The following is a 15,851-nucleotide window of genomic DNA, read 5'->3' on the forward strand; positions in this document are numbered from 1 at the left end:
TGTCCCTTAGCATAGTCATTAGTGGTATCTACAACAGTTATCAGTTATTAGTAGTTAGTGTTAAGCTTAGTAGTTAACAGTTCATTAGGTACTTAAAGTTCCTGCCGTGGTTGCTTGGTCAACCCCAGCACCGGCCCTGGGCGGCGGGGCATGCCGCACGCCCAAGGCTTCAAGGCTTGTGCCACGTGCCGTAAGCCTATGCCATTGAGCGACCCCCACGACTCGTGTCTCCGCTGCCTGGGGGAAGCTCACCAGAAAGAGTGCTGCAAGATCTGCAAGGCCTTTAAGCCCAGAACTAAGAAAGAAAGAGACTTTCGCCTCAAGCAGCTGCTCATGGAGACGGCGTTACAGCCCTCCACTTCGGCGGCACCGTCTGCCTCAGTGCGGAGCGCCCCGGCATCGGTGTGGGAACTGGCGCCGGCGGGTCACTCGAAGCCCACGGCACCGACCCAACGGGGGCATGTACGGCACCGGTCGTCTTCGCCGACCAAATCGAAGGGCCAACCCAAGGCCCGAGGACGCTCCCCACATAAGAGGGTAGCGCCGGCCAAGACCTCGAGTGCGCCGGCACGGCCGCGGCACAGGCCCCGGTAGTGGTTCCGGCGCCGAAAGGCCCGTCGAGCCCCGGGATAGGTGCGTCGAGTGAGGAAGAAGGGCTGGAGGAGCTCTTGGAACAGCCCTCCACTCCGGACACATTTGAGGCAGCAAAGGACCTCATTGCATTGTCCGTTGAGGGCCCTTCACAAACTGAGGACGCTCCGCCGAGACTGCCACACAGAGGCAAGCCGGCGATGGTGCGCCCATCACGGTCGCCATCTCGGCACCGTTCAAGGCACCGGTCCCGGTCAAGCTCCGCCTCGGTGGACTCCCGGTTGCCCTCCGCGCAGAAAGCGCCGCAGCAGTCGGGCCTCAGTAAGCGGTCGGCACCGACTCAGCAGCCATACTCGAGTCGGCACCGGGATGCGTTGGCGGTACGTTCCCCGAGACCGACCAGCCGTAGTCGTTCCCGGTCCCGTGGTCACCGGTACCGATCCAGATCCAGGTCGGCGAGACGCTACTCCAGGACCTGGTTGCGGAGGCACTACTCCCCAAACCCGGACCGGCACCGTTCTACGGCTCCACCGTGGCCTTCCAGATCACCGTCCGTGGTGTCGGAGACTGACTTGGGCCGGTACGGCGGGTATGCCCATAGGGCACAGGCTAGGACTGTAGGGACTACGAAGCCTCTGGCCATCCCCAATGGGGCCAACCAAGCCAAGGGCCGTTCTGGACACCTTGGGCCTACCACCAGCAAGGGCCCCCATCCAGGACATCGAGATCCGGGCCATCGGGGTACCGATCCCGCTCTCCGCGGTACCGCCCGCCCTCTCACAAGGAGGCAACGGTCTCTAGACCGCAGGAGCGGGAGGGAGTGGACTCGGCACCGAGCACGGTACCGTCCCAGTCCCACACCGTGGGACAGGCCCCAGAGGAACAACCAGGCAATGAAGGGTTGCAGGAAGGTGAGGATGGACAAAAGGCCCCGACCTCTTCCTCCTCGCCGGACGAGGCAGTAGCGGGCACGACAGTGTCCGGCCCTCCCCCGATTGATCATCGGGCGCACCAAGACCTGCTTCGCCGGGTAGCCCTCAATCTGGGCTTGCAAGCGGAGGAGACTGTAGAACAGGAGGACCCCATGGTCGACATCCTGAGCCCGGAGGGGCCCTCCAGAGTCGCTCTCCCGATTATACGGACAGTCCAGTCCAATTATAAGACGGTGTGGCAAACGCCGGCCTCCAGTGCACCAACTGCAAAGGGCGTGGAGAGAAAATACTTTGCCCCATCTAGAGGGTTTGACTTCCTCTTTTTACACCCGCCTCCTTGTTCGCTGGTGGTCTCGGTGGTCAACGAGTGAGAGCGTCATGGCCAGCAAGCCCCTGCGCCCAAGGGCAAGGAGGCAAAACGATTGGACTTATTCGGAAGGAAAGTCTATTCGTCTGGGGGCCTTCAGCTGAGGATCGCTAATCAGCAGGCGATTCTAAATAGGCACAATTTTAATTCTTGGGCATCAGTCTCCAAGTTCAAAGACTCCCTACCTCAGGATGCACATCCTGAGTTCACGGCCCTGGTGGACGAGGGGATGGCAGTGGCCAAGACCTCATTGCAGGCCTCCCTCGATTCAGCCGACGCAGCGGCTAGAACGATCGCGTCAGGGATAGTGATGAGGCGTTCGGCATGGTTACAGGCTTCAGGCCTTCCGCCAGAAGTACAGACCACCCTGCAGGACCTCCCGTTTGAAGGTTTGGGCTTGTTCTCCGACCAAACGGATGCCAGGCTACATAGCCTTAAGGACTCGCGAGCAACCCTAAAGTCATTAGGAATGCATACCCCGGTGACACAGCGGAAGCCCTTTAAGCCTCAACCACCACAGAGGCAGTACCACCCTTGCCCTCAGCACGAACCGTACCGCCGTCGTGGCAGGGATAACAGGAGGAGATGTAACAATACGCCTAACCAGAGCCAAGGTCATGGCCAGGGCAAGCCGCAGCCAGGGAACAAACCAGGCTTTTGAAGTTACGCTCGAGGACAGCGTACCACATTCCATACTGGATCCTCCTCTGAGTTTCAAGGACCGCCTGTCCCATTTCTGCCGGGCATGGTCGCGCATAACATCGGACCGCTGGGTCCTGTGCACAGTGAAGGCGGGCTATACCCTCCAGTTTTCCTCACCCCCTCCCTGCCATCCCCCTTCCCCGTCCCTCTTCAGGGACCCCTCTCACGAGCAACTTCTCATGCAGGAGGTACAGACCCTTCTTACAGTAGGAGCAGTGGAAGAGGTCCCACCAGACCTAAGGGGAAAAGAATTCTACTCCAGGTACTTCCTGATTCCCAAGGCAAAAGGGGGCCTCCGTCCTATCTTGGACCTACGCGACCTAAACAAGTTTCTGGTCAGAACGCGCTTCCGTATGGTCTCCCTTGGAACTATTATCCCATCCCTGGATCCGGGGGATTGGTATGCTGCCCTCGATATGAAAGATGCCTATTTTCACATCGCCATCAATCCGGCCCACAGGCGGTTCCTGCGCTTCATCGTCAACCAGCGCCATTTCCAATTTACGGTCCTGCCTTTTGGCCTGGCATCAGCACCACGAGTATTCACGAAATGCATGTCCGTGGTAGCAGCCTTCCTTCGGAAAAGAAGGATGCGCGTGTTCCCGTACTTGGACGACTGGCTCCTCGCGGGCAGGTCGGAGGCCGAGGTCCGCTCTCACGTGACGCTGGCTCTACAGATGTTCGGAAGGCTCGGCCTCCTGGTCAACGTACCCAAGTCCATGTTAGCCCCACACAGAGACTGGACTTCATAGGTGCAGTCCTGGACTCGGTGACCGCGCGGGCAAGCCTCCCGGAGTCGCGGTTCCTGACAATTCAGAGGGCCGTAAGCTCAGTTCAGAAGTTCCCCACGACAACGGCAAGGTGTTGCATGCAGCTCCTGGGACACATGGCAGCCTGCACACATGTAGTCAGGCATGCCCGCCTAAGGCTCCGGCCCTTGCAGTTGTGGTTTACCCAAACGTACCGCCCCAACAGAGACCCCTTGGATCTGGTGGTGACGATCCCGGATCAGGTGTTGGGTTCGCTCCGCTGGTGGCTCGATCAACAGCAGGTCTGCGAAGGGATCCCCTTCGCTGCCCCACAGCCCACTCTGACGTTAGTAACGGATGCATCGGACCTGGGTTGGGGAGCACACCTGGGGGAACTGCGGACCCAAGGCTTGTGGTCCAGGGAAGACAGGTTGCTTCACATCAATCTAAAGGAGCTAAGAGCAGTTCGCCTCGCCTGTCAGACCTTCCACGCCACCATAGAAGGTCACAGCGTGGCAGTCCTGACGGACAACACTACCGCCATGTTCTATATAAACAAGCAGGGCGGGTCCCGGTCCTCTCCCCTCTGTCGCGAGGCACTCCAATTATGGGACTTCTGTATAGCCCATGCTATCCATCTCATTGCAATGTATCTCCCGGGGATCCAAAACAGGTTAGCGGACCGCCTCAGCCGATCCTACCAAATGCACGAATGGGCGTTGAGGCGGGACGTCCTGCATTCAATCTTCCGGTGGTGGGGCTTTCCCCGGGTGGATCTTTTCGCCACCAAGGACAACAGTCAATGCCCTCAGTTTTGTTCGTTTCAGAGCCTCAGCCCGGGATCATTGGCAGATGCCTTCACGATTCCGTGGGGAGGGAGCCTGAGGCATGCCTTCCCTCCATTCCCGCTCATCCACAAGGTCCTCCTCAAGACCCGCAGGGACAGGGCGACAATTATACTCATCGCCCCGGCCTGGCCACGCCAGCATTGGTTCACGACCCTGCTGGAATTGTCCATAGCCGATCTGATCATCCTCCCCCTCCATCGCGACCTAGTCACACAAGACAGGGGTCGCCTGCTCCACCCGAACCTGTCATCGCTACATCTCACGGCGTGGTATCTCTCTGGCTGAACGATGCGGAACACAGGTGCTCTCACCAGCTTCAACAAATTCTCCTTAGTAGTAGGAAGCCCTCCACAAGAGCGACCTACCTGGCCAACTGGAAGAGGTTCTCCCACTGGTGCGAGCCTCAGCACATACAGCCTCTACAGGCCTCAGTTCCGTCGATCCTGGACTACTTACTACACCTCAAGCATCAGGGGCTTGCGCCCGCCTCGATTAAAGTGCATTTAGCTGCCATTTCGGCATTCCATCCGGGAGAGTTGGGAGTGTCAGTGTTCTCCAACCCCACGGTAGCCCGATTCCTCAAGGGGCTGGAGAGGGTGTTTCCCTACTCGCGCCCACCGGTCCCTGCGTGGAGTCTGAACCTAGTCCTAACTAAGCTCATGGGGCCCCCCTTTGAACCCCTAGCCACTTGCTCCCTCATGCACCTCTCGTGGAAGGTGGCGTTTCTCGTGGCCATCACATCAGCCAGGAGGGTATCGGAATTGAGGGCCCTCACTTCAGAACCCCCTTATACAGTTTTTCATAAGGATAAGGTGCAACTGAGGCCGCACCCCAAATTCCTCCCGAAAGTGGTATCGCAGTTTCACATGGGACAGGACATTTGTCTACCGGTGTTCTTCCCTAAACCCCATACGGACCCTCATCACCGCAGCCTACATACCCTCGATGTTCGAAGGGCATTGGCATTTTACCTGGAGCGGACCAGGTCGTTCCGCAGAACACCTCAGCTGTTTATTGCCATTGCGGAACGTATGAGAGGCCTGCCTATCTCGACACAGCGCTTATCGGCGTGGATTGTGCATTGTATACGCACATGTTATGAGCTCGCCAATGTTCCAGCCCCAGAGATCTGGGCCCACACGACTAGGGCCCAAGCGTCCTCGACGGCCTTCTTGGCGCAGGTCCCTATCCAGGAAATCTGTAAAGCGGCCACCTGGTCGTCCGTACATACGTTCACAGCCCACTACGCGATCCACCATCAGACCAGAGAGGACGCGGTAGTCGGACGGGCTGTGCTACAGTCAGTTGTACCTTGACTCCTACCCACCTCCAATGGTAAGCTTGGGAATCACCTAATGTGTAATGGACGTGAACAATCACTTGAAGAAGAAAGAACGGTTACTTACCTTCTGTAACTGTTGTTCTTCGAGATGTGTTGTTCACGTCCATTACACTTCCCACCCTCCTTCCCCTCTGTCGGAGTCTCCGGCAAGAAGGAACCGGAGGGGTCGGGTCGGCAGGGATATATATACCCTAGAGCGGGCCGCCGCTCTGGCGGGAGGGAGGGGGCCCTGCCGGCCCGACGGGAGCCGCTAAGGGAAAAAGTTTCCGACGTCCGTGCACGCGGCGCGCGTACACCTATTGTGTAATGGACGTGAACAACACATCTCGAAGAACAACAGTTACAGAAGGTAAGTAACCGTTCTATTTATTAACACTGTATCATATGCATATAATATATTACACTTACACTCACACACACACACACACAAACACACTCCGTCTTGTTGTTACCAATTAGTTGCTCCCCTTAACTTCACTGGCCAGGTGAGTTAGATGGGGGAGGGGGTGGAGCCGGGCTTCTGCCGATCCGGATCGATGCTCCCATGTTGACAAGATGAGACCCGGGGTCATCTGCAAGACACCTCACTTTTATAGCAGCTTTCCTCTTATGCAAATCTATACCAGATTCAAACTCTGTGTCTGTGTCCATTGGTCCTTTGTGCTGCTTTCTTTTGAGTGTTGTCCCAATGCTGCAAAGAGGGTGTTTCCAAAAGAAGGTGCTTGCTTCTAACCCCTGAGGCTGTCGGTATGTCTGCTTGTCTTTAATGAGCCCACTTGACACGTTTTATTGTCCTTGGGTCTGGCTCCCAGCCCCTCTCCAACAGTTGAGGCTGTCTGGAGGTGCTACCTTCCATGCCTTGCTCATCCACACCTCATTCATTCAACAGGGCAATTGATTAAGAGTTGGGGGAGGGGGAGAGCTCTTGTTCTACTGCTAGCAAAAAGAAATTTTTCTTCTATCTTATTCTATCCTTAGGGGCTATAATATTATACCAAGGGCAATGCAAAGTTTCTAAATGAGGCTTTGATACAAAGTCCCATGAAAACAGAGGTCACACGTGGGTAGACCCACCACAAGGTTATATGAAGAGGCACAATGTAAAGTCATATGAAAATTATCAGAGATTTGTCTACAAACTCTATTATGAGCCACAGAGGAAAAAGGTCCAAGTTTCTGAGGTGCAAACCATCAGAACCTCAATACTCAACATTGCAATCTTCCACCTCAGAACATCAGTTTTGACACCTGGGTCGAGGCCCTGAGAGACCACTGCCTTTGACAACAGCTGCCACTTTCCAACCTCTCTCATCCTTTTGGTTATGGCCTTGCTCTGTTCAGTCCTAACTGGGAATCCATCCACCAGATGGGTTTTGGAAATTATCTCCCATGTGTATTCAATCCTCTCCAGGGACCCTTCTCATGAGAGACTGTTACCACTGGATCAACTCCTCTGCCTAGAAGCCATAGAACCCGTCCCACTGCATCTCTGAGGCAAAGGTTTTTACTTTCGGTATTTCCTGATCCCCAAGAAAACTGGAGCTTGGAGACCCCTACTGGATCTCAGAGCACTGAACAAATATATCAAAGCTCAAACAGTCAAGATGTGTCACACCTAGTGGCGATTATTCCATCTTTGGAACAGGGAGATTTGTTCTCGGCCCTCAAGTTTCAGGACACGCATTTCCCCATATTGATCCTGCCATCCCACAGACAGTTCCTTCGATTTACTCTGGGTCAGAATCAGTATCAGCACAGAGTACTCCCTTTTGGCCTCTTGTCGGCTCCCAGAGTATTCTCCAAGGTCCTCTCCATAGTGGCGGCCCACCTGCATACCCAGGGCATCATGATCTACCCATGCTTAGACAACTGTCGCCTCAGGCCTGCTCCTTCGAAGAAGCCCCACGGGCCACCCACGGAACTATGGACATAGTCACAAAACCGAGCGTACAAGTCAACATTCAAAATTGACCCTAATTCCAGTACAATGCTTGGAATTTATAGGGGGCGATCTCGATTCACTGGAAACAAGAGTGCTCCTTCCACAGCACAGATTTCCCAGCCTGTCCGCACTTATAGAGACAGTGCAAACTAGCCCTCAAACATCGGCCAGACATTGCCTCCAGCTTCTGGGCACGTGGCAGCGGGCATGTTTGTAATATCTCCTGCCAGACTTCACATGAGGTGCCTGCAGATGTGGTTCAGCTCAGTTTACAGGTGAAAAAAGGCAGGTTAGACAAACCTCTCTCAATGCCTTTCTAGGTCAAACACTCCCTGGATTGGTGGAAAGACTCAACAACTGTTTGCACAGGGGTCCCACTCACACAGTCCCCCCCCAACACTACTACTCACTACGTGAGCATCCCTGATAGATTGAGTTGCACATCTCAACAACCTCATGACTCAGGGCAAATGATCGCCCATGGAGGCAACTCTCCCATCAACCTCCTTGAACTTAGAGTGGTCAGGAATGCTTATGTTCACTTTCTTCCACTGATCAGAGGTACACACACTAAAGTCATGATGGACAACATCGTGTGCATGTACTATATAAATTGCCAGGAAGGCACCAGATTGTCCTCCTCTGCGCAGAAGTGTTAAAGCTCTGGAACTGGTGCATTTCCCGTAATGTTCTATTGTCAGTGGCCTGTCTACCGGGAGTGCAGAACACAACAGCAGACAGTCTTAGTCGCAGGTTCTCACATAACCATGAGTGGGAAATTAACCCAGTAGTACTTCACAGCATATTCAGTCAATGGGGGACACTGACGATATACTTGTTCGCCACTTACCGGAACAAGAAATGCCCATGCCGCTGCTCCAGGGCTGGCCTTGGACACTCCTTTTTCCAAGGGACGAGGGCCTTCTATACGCCTTCCTCTCGTTCCTTCTGCTGCTGAAGTTCCTGTCACAAATAAAAAGAAAAAAAGCAAACGTCATACTGATTGCTTCCAACTGGCCAAGACTGATGTGATACCCATAGCTGTCACAGCTGGCGGCGTGTCCACCAATCCCACTTCAACCCACTCCTTACCGCCTCTTGCAGAATGAAGGATGCGCTCTCCATACCAACCTGCGGATACTCCGGCTCAAGGCCTGGCTCCTTCATGGTTCCAATACATAGAGAGCTTCTGCTCTGAGGTACAGAAAGTGTTACTATACAGTAAGAAATTGACTGCCAGTCATACTTACCTGAAAAAGTGGACCAGTCTCATAGAATATCAGGGTTGGAAGGGACCTCAGGAGATCATCTAGTCCAACCCCCTGCTCAAAGCAGGACCAATCCCCAGACAGATTTTTGCCCCAGATCCCTAAATGGCCCCCTCAAGGATTAAACTCACAACGCTGGGTTTAGCAGGCCAGTGCTCAAACCACTCAGCTATCCCTCCCCTCTCAAGTTTGGTGCAATTCCAGGCAAATTATCCTGGCATCTGTTGCTCTCCCTGTGGTGTTAGACTACATACTCAAGATGTCAGGGTTATTTCTCAGTTCGCTCAAAGTACGCCTGGCAGCCACAGCGGTTTTCCATCAACCAATAGAGGGATACTCAGTTTTCTCACACCCAGCTACAAAGAGATACCTCCAGGGCATAGCGAACCTCTTTTCCCCAACCCAGACATCCCATCTCAACATGGGACCTGAACTTAGTTTTAAAGAGCCTGACTAGACCACCCTTTGAACCTGTGGAAGACAGCATTTCTGTCAGACAGCATTTCTGTCTGACAATGAAGACAGCATTTCTGATCACCATCCTCGGTGAGGAGAAATGGGGAGATAGCAGCATTGATGGAGCACCCCCCTTTTACAGTCTTTTGTCACAACAGGGCTACTCTCAGGCTGCACCCAAAGTTCATACCCAAGGCGACCTCATCTTTTCATATGAACCAACCGATTCACCTCCCAACCTTTTATCCTAAGCCTCGCTGCAATAACGGAGAGGTCATACTTCATACTCTAGATCAGGCCTGCACAACTCGTAAAGCGGCGAGGGCCATATTACTCAAAAGAAAACAGCTGAGGGCCGAAACCCCCCGGCCCCGCTGAAACCCCCCCAGCGCCGCCAACCCCCCCCCCAGCGCTGCCCAGCCCCCCCCCCGAAACACAGCCCCCCCCCCCCCCCCCAGCGCTGCCCGCCCCACAGAAACCAGACCTCCTTTCCCAGCGCCGCCCCACCGAAACAGCGGTATTGAACCTTGGTAATATGTTATAGCGGGCCCCTAAGGTAGTATAATTAAGGTAAAAGAAAAATGTCTTTTTTGCTAGAAGTAGAATAAGATCTTCCCCCCCACTTTGTAATCAATTGCCCTGTTGAATGAATGAGGAAGGCATGGAAGGCAGGCACCTCCAGACAGCTGCAACCCTTGGAGAGGGGATTGGAGCCAGACCAGATCAGTAGAACAGGTCAGCCACTGACTCACTCGCCTCCTCAGCCCCCCTCCCCCAGCTTGCCTACTCACCCCCTGCCACCGCCCACCCGCTTGCCTCCTCAGCCGCCTCCTCCCCTGCTGCCTGCTCACCTGCCCCCCCACCACTGGCCGCCCGCTCGCCTCCTCAGCCCCCCACACCCCTCAGCTCACCTACTCACCCCCCGCCACTTCCCGCTCACCTACTCAGCCCCCCTCCCTCACCCGCCGCTTGCCTACTCACCCCCACGTGGGCCGCACAGTGAGCCCACCTACTCACCCCCACGCGGGCTGCACAGCGAGCCCACGTGGGCCGCATGCGGCCCCCGGGCCGCATGTTGTGCAGGCCTGCTCTAGATGTTAGGAGAGCCCTCGCCTTCTACCTGTACAGGATGAATGTTTTTAGGAAATCTCCTAAGCTCTTCCTTTCCATTCCAAATAGGTCTAAATGCACAGCAATATCGTCCCAAAGATGCTCCAAATGGGTCTCGAACTGTATCAAACACTGCTATGAGGTTTGCAGTGTAGTACCTCCATCTTTAATCCGCACACACTTCACGAGGTCGGTTTCCTCCTCGGTCGCCTTCCTCAAAAATGTCCCTATCTCGGAAATCTGCAGAGCAGCCACCTGGGCATCTGTGCATACCACTGCAGAACACTACATGGTTACTGGGAACTCTGCTTCCAATGCCAACTTCAGCTATGCAGTGTTATCCATAACAGACTTAATTCCGAAGCCCCAACCTCCCATCTGGGATACTGCTCGGGAGTCACCTACAGTGGAGCACTTCTAGGGACACTACTTGAAGAAGAAAAGGAAGTTATTCACACTGTGCAGTAACGATGGTTCTTCAAGATGTGTGTCCCTATGGGTGCTCCACAACCCACCCTCCTCCCCTCTACTTTTGGAGTTCTCAACAGAGGCTTTGTGATAGAGAAGGAACTGAGGGTGGTTCACCCGTTCAACGCTAATTAGCCTCGAGGCTAATTTTTCACTAGGAGGGTGGTGAAGCACTGGAATGGGTTACCTAGGGAGGTGGTGGAATCTCTTTCCTTAGAGGTTTTTAAGGTCAGGCTTGACAAAGCCCTGGCTGGGATGATTTAGTTGGGAATTGGTCCTGCTTTGAGCAGGGGGTTGAACTAGATGACCTCCTGAGGTCCCTTCCAACCCTGATATTCTGTGATTCTATGAGGCAGAGCACGGGGTGGGGGTGTGTATGTGTGGGCCGAACGGATATTGCTACACAAATCTCTGATCGGAAGCGCAGGGACACACACTTATAGTGGAGCACCCTTAGGGGGACACATCTCGAAGAACCATCGTTACTGCACAAGATGAGTAACTTCCTCTTATGCCCACCCTATACCAACTACGGTTGCCTGGTGTCTGGTTTTCACCTGGAACACCTGTTTGAAAAGGGACCCTGGCGACTCCGGTCAGCACTGCTGACCGGGCCGTTTAAAAGTCCGCTCGGCAGCGCAGCAGGGCTAAGGCAGTCTCCCTGCGGCTCCCGGAAGCAGCGGCATATCCCCCCCTCTGGCTCCTAGGCGCAGTGGCAGGGGCTGCCTGAGGTAAGCGCTGCCCAGAGCCTGCACCCCGATGCTGCCCCCCCACCCCCGCATCCAACCCCCCCTGCCCCAGCCCTGATCCCCCTCCTGCCCTCCGAACCCCTCGATTCCAGCCTGGAGCACCCTCCACCCCAAATCCCTCATCCCCAGCCCTATCCCAGAGCCTGCACCCTCAACCGGAGTCCTCACCCGACCCACTCCACCCCAGCCCAGAGCACCCTCTCGCACTCCGAACCCTTCAGCCCCAGCCTCACACCAGAGGCCGCATTCCCAGACAGAGCCCTCATCCACCCTGTACCCCAACATCCTTCCCCAGCCTGGAGCCCCCTCCTGCACCCTGAACCCCTCATTTCTGGCCTCACTCTGGAACCCGTACCCCCAGCCCAGAGTCCGTACCCCCTCCCACACCACAACCCCCTGCCTCAGCCCAGAGCACCCTCCCATACTCTGAACCCCTTGGGTTCACCTCCCAGCCCAGAGCTGCCCTGCACCCCCAGTTGGAGCCCTCACCCCCTCAGGCATCCCAACCCACTTTAGACCTCAACCCAGAGCCCCCTCCCACACACTGAACTCCTCATTTCTGGCCGCACCCCCTGCTGGAGCCCACACCCCCTCCTGCACTCCAACCCCCTGAGCCAGCCCGGTGAAAATGAGCGAGTGAGGGTGGGAAGAGCAAGTGACAGAGGGAGGGGAGATGGAGTGAGCAGGGGTGGGGCCTCGGAGGAGGTGCGGGGTCTCTGAGGAAGGGTGGGGCAGGGGGTGTTCGGTTTTGTGCGAGTAGAAAGTTGGCAGTCCTAATACCAACACTTTGTGCATGTGCACTTATTATTGAGTTTTTCAAATTCCATGAGCTATTTTAGTATCTCCCAACAATCTATTAGTATTGTGCATGCAGAAGTAGATGATTTGAATGAATTTTTACCTCCGCAAGTGCATAAGAGATGAGGCAGGTCTTTGAGCATGCATCTTGTGCAAGACATAACAGCCTGGTGCTGAATAGCAAATAGGTTCGCAAGATAGATTTTTTTATTTAAAAGAAAAAAACAAACCTAGGGAACTTAAAAAAAAAAAAAAAAAAAAAAAAAAAGGTGTTAAGAGATTTAGAGATGCAAAACTAAGTACTCCAAAGTGAGGCAATGCTTCAGGCTGTGCAGGCAATCTTAATGACGCTCCTTTGTGCACATGTAAATATGCATCTCTTCTGCTGGAGTTCTGCCTCTTCAGTGCACAGACAGGATCTTGTTCAATTAACAAGGCAGGGATACAAAGTGAATAAAATGGGTTCTGCAGAGCTCTGCCTCATTTTTGAACAATGTCTGTTTGCTTGTCTGGAGTAAATAAGATCTTGTCTGGTGGCACTGAGCATGGAGTTGGGCCCTTAGTGGACAGACAGTGTGATGTGTATTGGATGAGGCAGAGGCTTATAGAGACTCTTGGCAGGCCCAGGCTAGGTACAAAAACCTGCTCGGAAGAACAGATGGTTTCACAAGCTGGGAATGGTTTACATGAGGTTTGAAGAGAGCGCAGTCTCAGGCAACTGTTTGTCTGTTTATCTAGGTTCTTATGAAGGCTCCCATTTCTGAGTTACTGTTAAAATCATGTGTAATACGTAACCAAATCAGGTGGATTTTAACACTTCTGTTTTAAGACCTACTGCAAATGCATTCCTACAGCTCTATGAAAAATTTTGCTTTTGGCCAAATCTGTCTTTCTTTATTCCCCTTAAGTTACAAAATGTTAGATGAGAATTTGGTTAAAATGTGTTTCATATTAAAGTTTCATTTGGTCTCTCTTATTTTCCTAGTATAATCACTTACCTGAGGGCCCTATCCCGCCAACAACACCCAAATATGCATATGGGCGAGTGACAATGGAGAAGGTAAATGTTCATTTGTTACCCTGTAGGTCTATCTCTGTGTGTATACTTGTTTCTTTGTAAGGAATGTTTTTATAAAGTTGGAATGTCCATCTACGGGCACTATATAAAGGAGCAGGGAGGAGAGAATAGAAACTCAGGCTGGGTCTACACAGCCTGAATCGGCGGGTAGTAATCGACCTCTCGGAGATCGATTTATCGCGTCCCATCGGGACGTGACAATCGATCCCCGAATCGACGCTCTTACTCCACCAGCGGAGGTGGGAGTAAGTGTCGTCGACGGGAAGCTGCAGAGGTCGATTTTGCCGCCGTCCCTACAGCGGGGTAAGTCAGCTGCGATACGTTGAATTCAGCTACGCTATTCGCGTAGCTGAATTTGCGTATCTTAAATCGACCCCCCCCTCCCCCCCCGTAGTGTAGATGTAGCCTCAGAGATAAAAGGCTTCTTAACCCTCTTGAGGAGAGACAGATATAGGGCATGGGACTAGGAGACAGGAGTTCTGACTTCTCTTCCTGGCTCAGCCATTTTCTTGCTGTCTGACTTTGAGTAAATCAGTTAACCTCTACCTCAGTTTCCCCTTCTGTAAAATGGGAGGATGATAATTTTGTTAACCTCTTTGAGATCTGCAGATGAAAAGCACTATGGAAGTGCTAAGCCATAGGACTAACACTGTTTTGCCAAAATTAGCTGTGTAAAATGGGGTTTATTCAGTTTGACAAGCATTTTGACTCTGGTCTCAAAATTACCTCCACCAATTACTAACATTTACCTTACCCTATTACACCAAAAGGAAATATGTCAATGTACATGACTTGTAAATAAAATGCAATGTTTATAACATACACTGTGCTATGTGTTAAGTCTCACTAAAATGAGTGATATTTGTATAGCTCTAGTTATCCAGCTTTTGGATAACTCAAAGTTTGGGTAAGCCCTTGGGGTTTATTTCACAGCCTGCTGAAGAGAAAAGTTTAATGAGAGGCTGCTTTAGCTGCTGGTGGATTGAAAGGAAAGAGAAGGACGGGAAGAGAGGAGGTGCTGTGTTTTGCAAATAAATACTCTATATGCCATAAAGGACATTTTTGTTTGTTTGGGGGAGTTGGTAAGTTGGATGTAGTATAATTCATAAGTTTTGGATGGCGCTCTGTAATTCTTTAGTTTTGGGCAGACAGCATTTTTGATGGATAAGCCTGACCCATTTTGCTATCGCATATGAAGTGTTGCAACATTCAGTACTGATAACAGATAATACAGCACAGCCTGTCTTAAGTCATCCAGCTCAAGTGGTCTGCAGAAGTGAAATTTCTCACAGAAATGACTATCCAGTCAAGGTGAAGCAGAACTGCCCCCTCTGTCTAAGCATACTTTTGGGTGGTCCGAGAGGCTGCTTATAAGGTTTCTCTGAGCTAGTATATATTCGATAGTGAGTAAAATTACACATAGCTATGTGTACATCCTGGGCGGGCTGGAGCAGCCCCAGCCCCAGCCTCGCTGGCCGGAGCAGCCCCATAGCCTGCTGGTTGGCCAACGCCAGCCCGTCTGGTGGGAGCAGCGGCCACACCGGTGGACCAGCGACCCCAGGCCACGCTAACCCCAGCAGCGGCCCCGGGCCGCCCTGCTGATCCCAGGAGCAGTCCCAGCCCTGTGCTTATTTAAACAATATAATTTTAATTGTTTAACCGGTTAACTTTTAAAACGATATTTACCTCCCTAACATCCACAGCTTCTGGTGACATAAATGGGAGGTGCAGATCCATGGCCTTTCTGAGAATCAGGCCACAGGATTTTTAATTGGCCAGTTACTCCACATGCTGTATCCATATACTGTACATTAGCCCAGATTGCCTGAGGGATCATCTCTCTACTTGATTTATGATCTCCAACAACAGTTACTTGCCACTGGAACGATGAACTGACAACCTCAAGAATCAAACTCGTGTGCAGAAGACCTAGCTTTCTAGGTGACTAATACATTAATCTGGATTTCTTGCACAAAGAGGTTGGCATGGACCATGAACCTCAGCATGGTCAAAGCAAAATACAAGACCCACTACTTTGACTTGGCCGTACCACAATAAGCCATATTTCCTCCCACTTCTCTCCTCCTCCAAAAGAGTCCACTCCCTGCTTGCTGGAGGGAAGAGAAATAACCTTCCTTTGTGTACACTGGATAATTTTGGGAAGCACTCCATTACCATGGTCATGTGCATGCCATAGAACTGGTAAATTTTAAAAGATTATTGCATGAATAGCCCACTTATATCCAGGACTACTGTCTTTGAGTAGTCACTCTATTTTTATGTACAAATTCAATGATTGCATGTGAATAGATGATTCATGTTATCCTATAAGCACATGTAGAAACGATTGCATACATAATGTTGATGTTTGTTTTTAATGTTGCAGCACTTCTCATTTTTTAATGTGCCTGTGCAAAAGCTTGCTCTTTTGTTATTTTGAAACCCCCAGCA

General features: G+C 52.5%; 1 protein-coding gene across 1 annotated transcript in view; it reads left to right on the plus strand.

Moving 5' to 3' along the window:
* GLB1 (galactosidase beta 1) overlaps window positions 1–15,851 on the plus strand; it is a 96,278-nt gene that overhangs the window by 55,688 nt on the left and 24,739 nt on the right. Inside the window, exon 11 of the mRNA XM_054019516.1 lies at window positions 13,308–13,382. Within this exon, the coding sequence (XP_053875491.1) occupies window positions 13,308–13,382 (75 nt within the window). The remainder of the gene's footprint in view (window positions 1–13,307; window positions 13,383–15,851) is intronic.

This window comes from Malaclemys terrapin, chromosome 2 (genome assembly GCF_027887155.1).
Source record: "Malaclemys terrapin pileata isolate rMalTer1 chromosome 2, rMalTer1.hap1, whole genome shotgun sequence".
In the NCBI taxonomy this organism is placed as follows: Eukaryota; Metazoa; Chordata; order Testudines; family Emydidae; genus Malaclemys; species Malaclemys terrapin.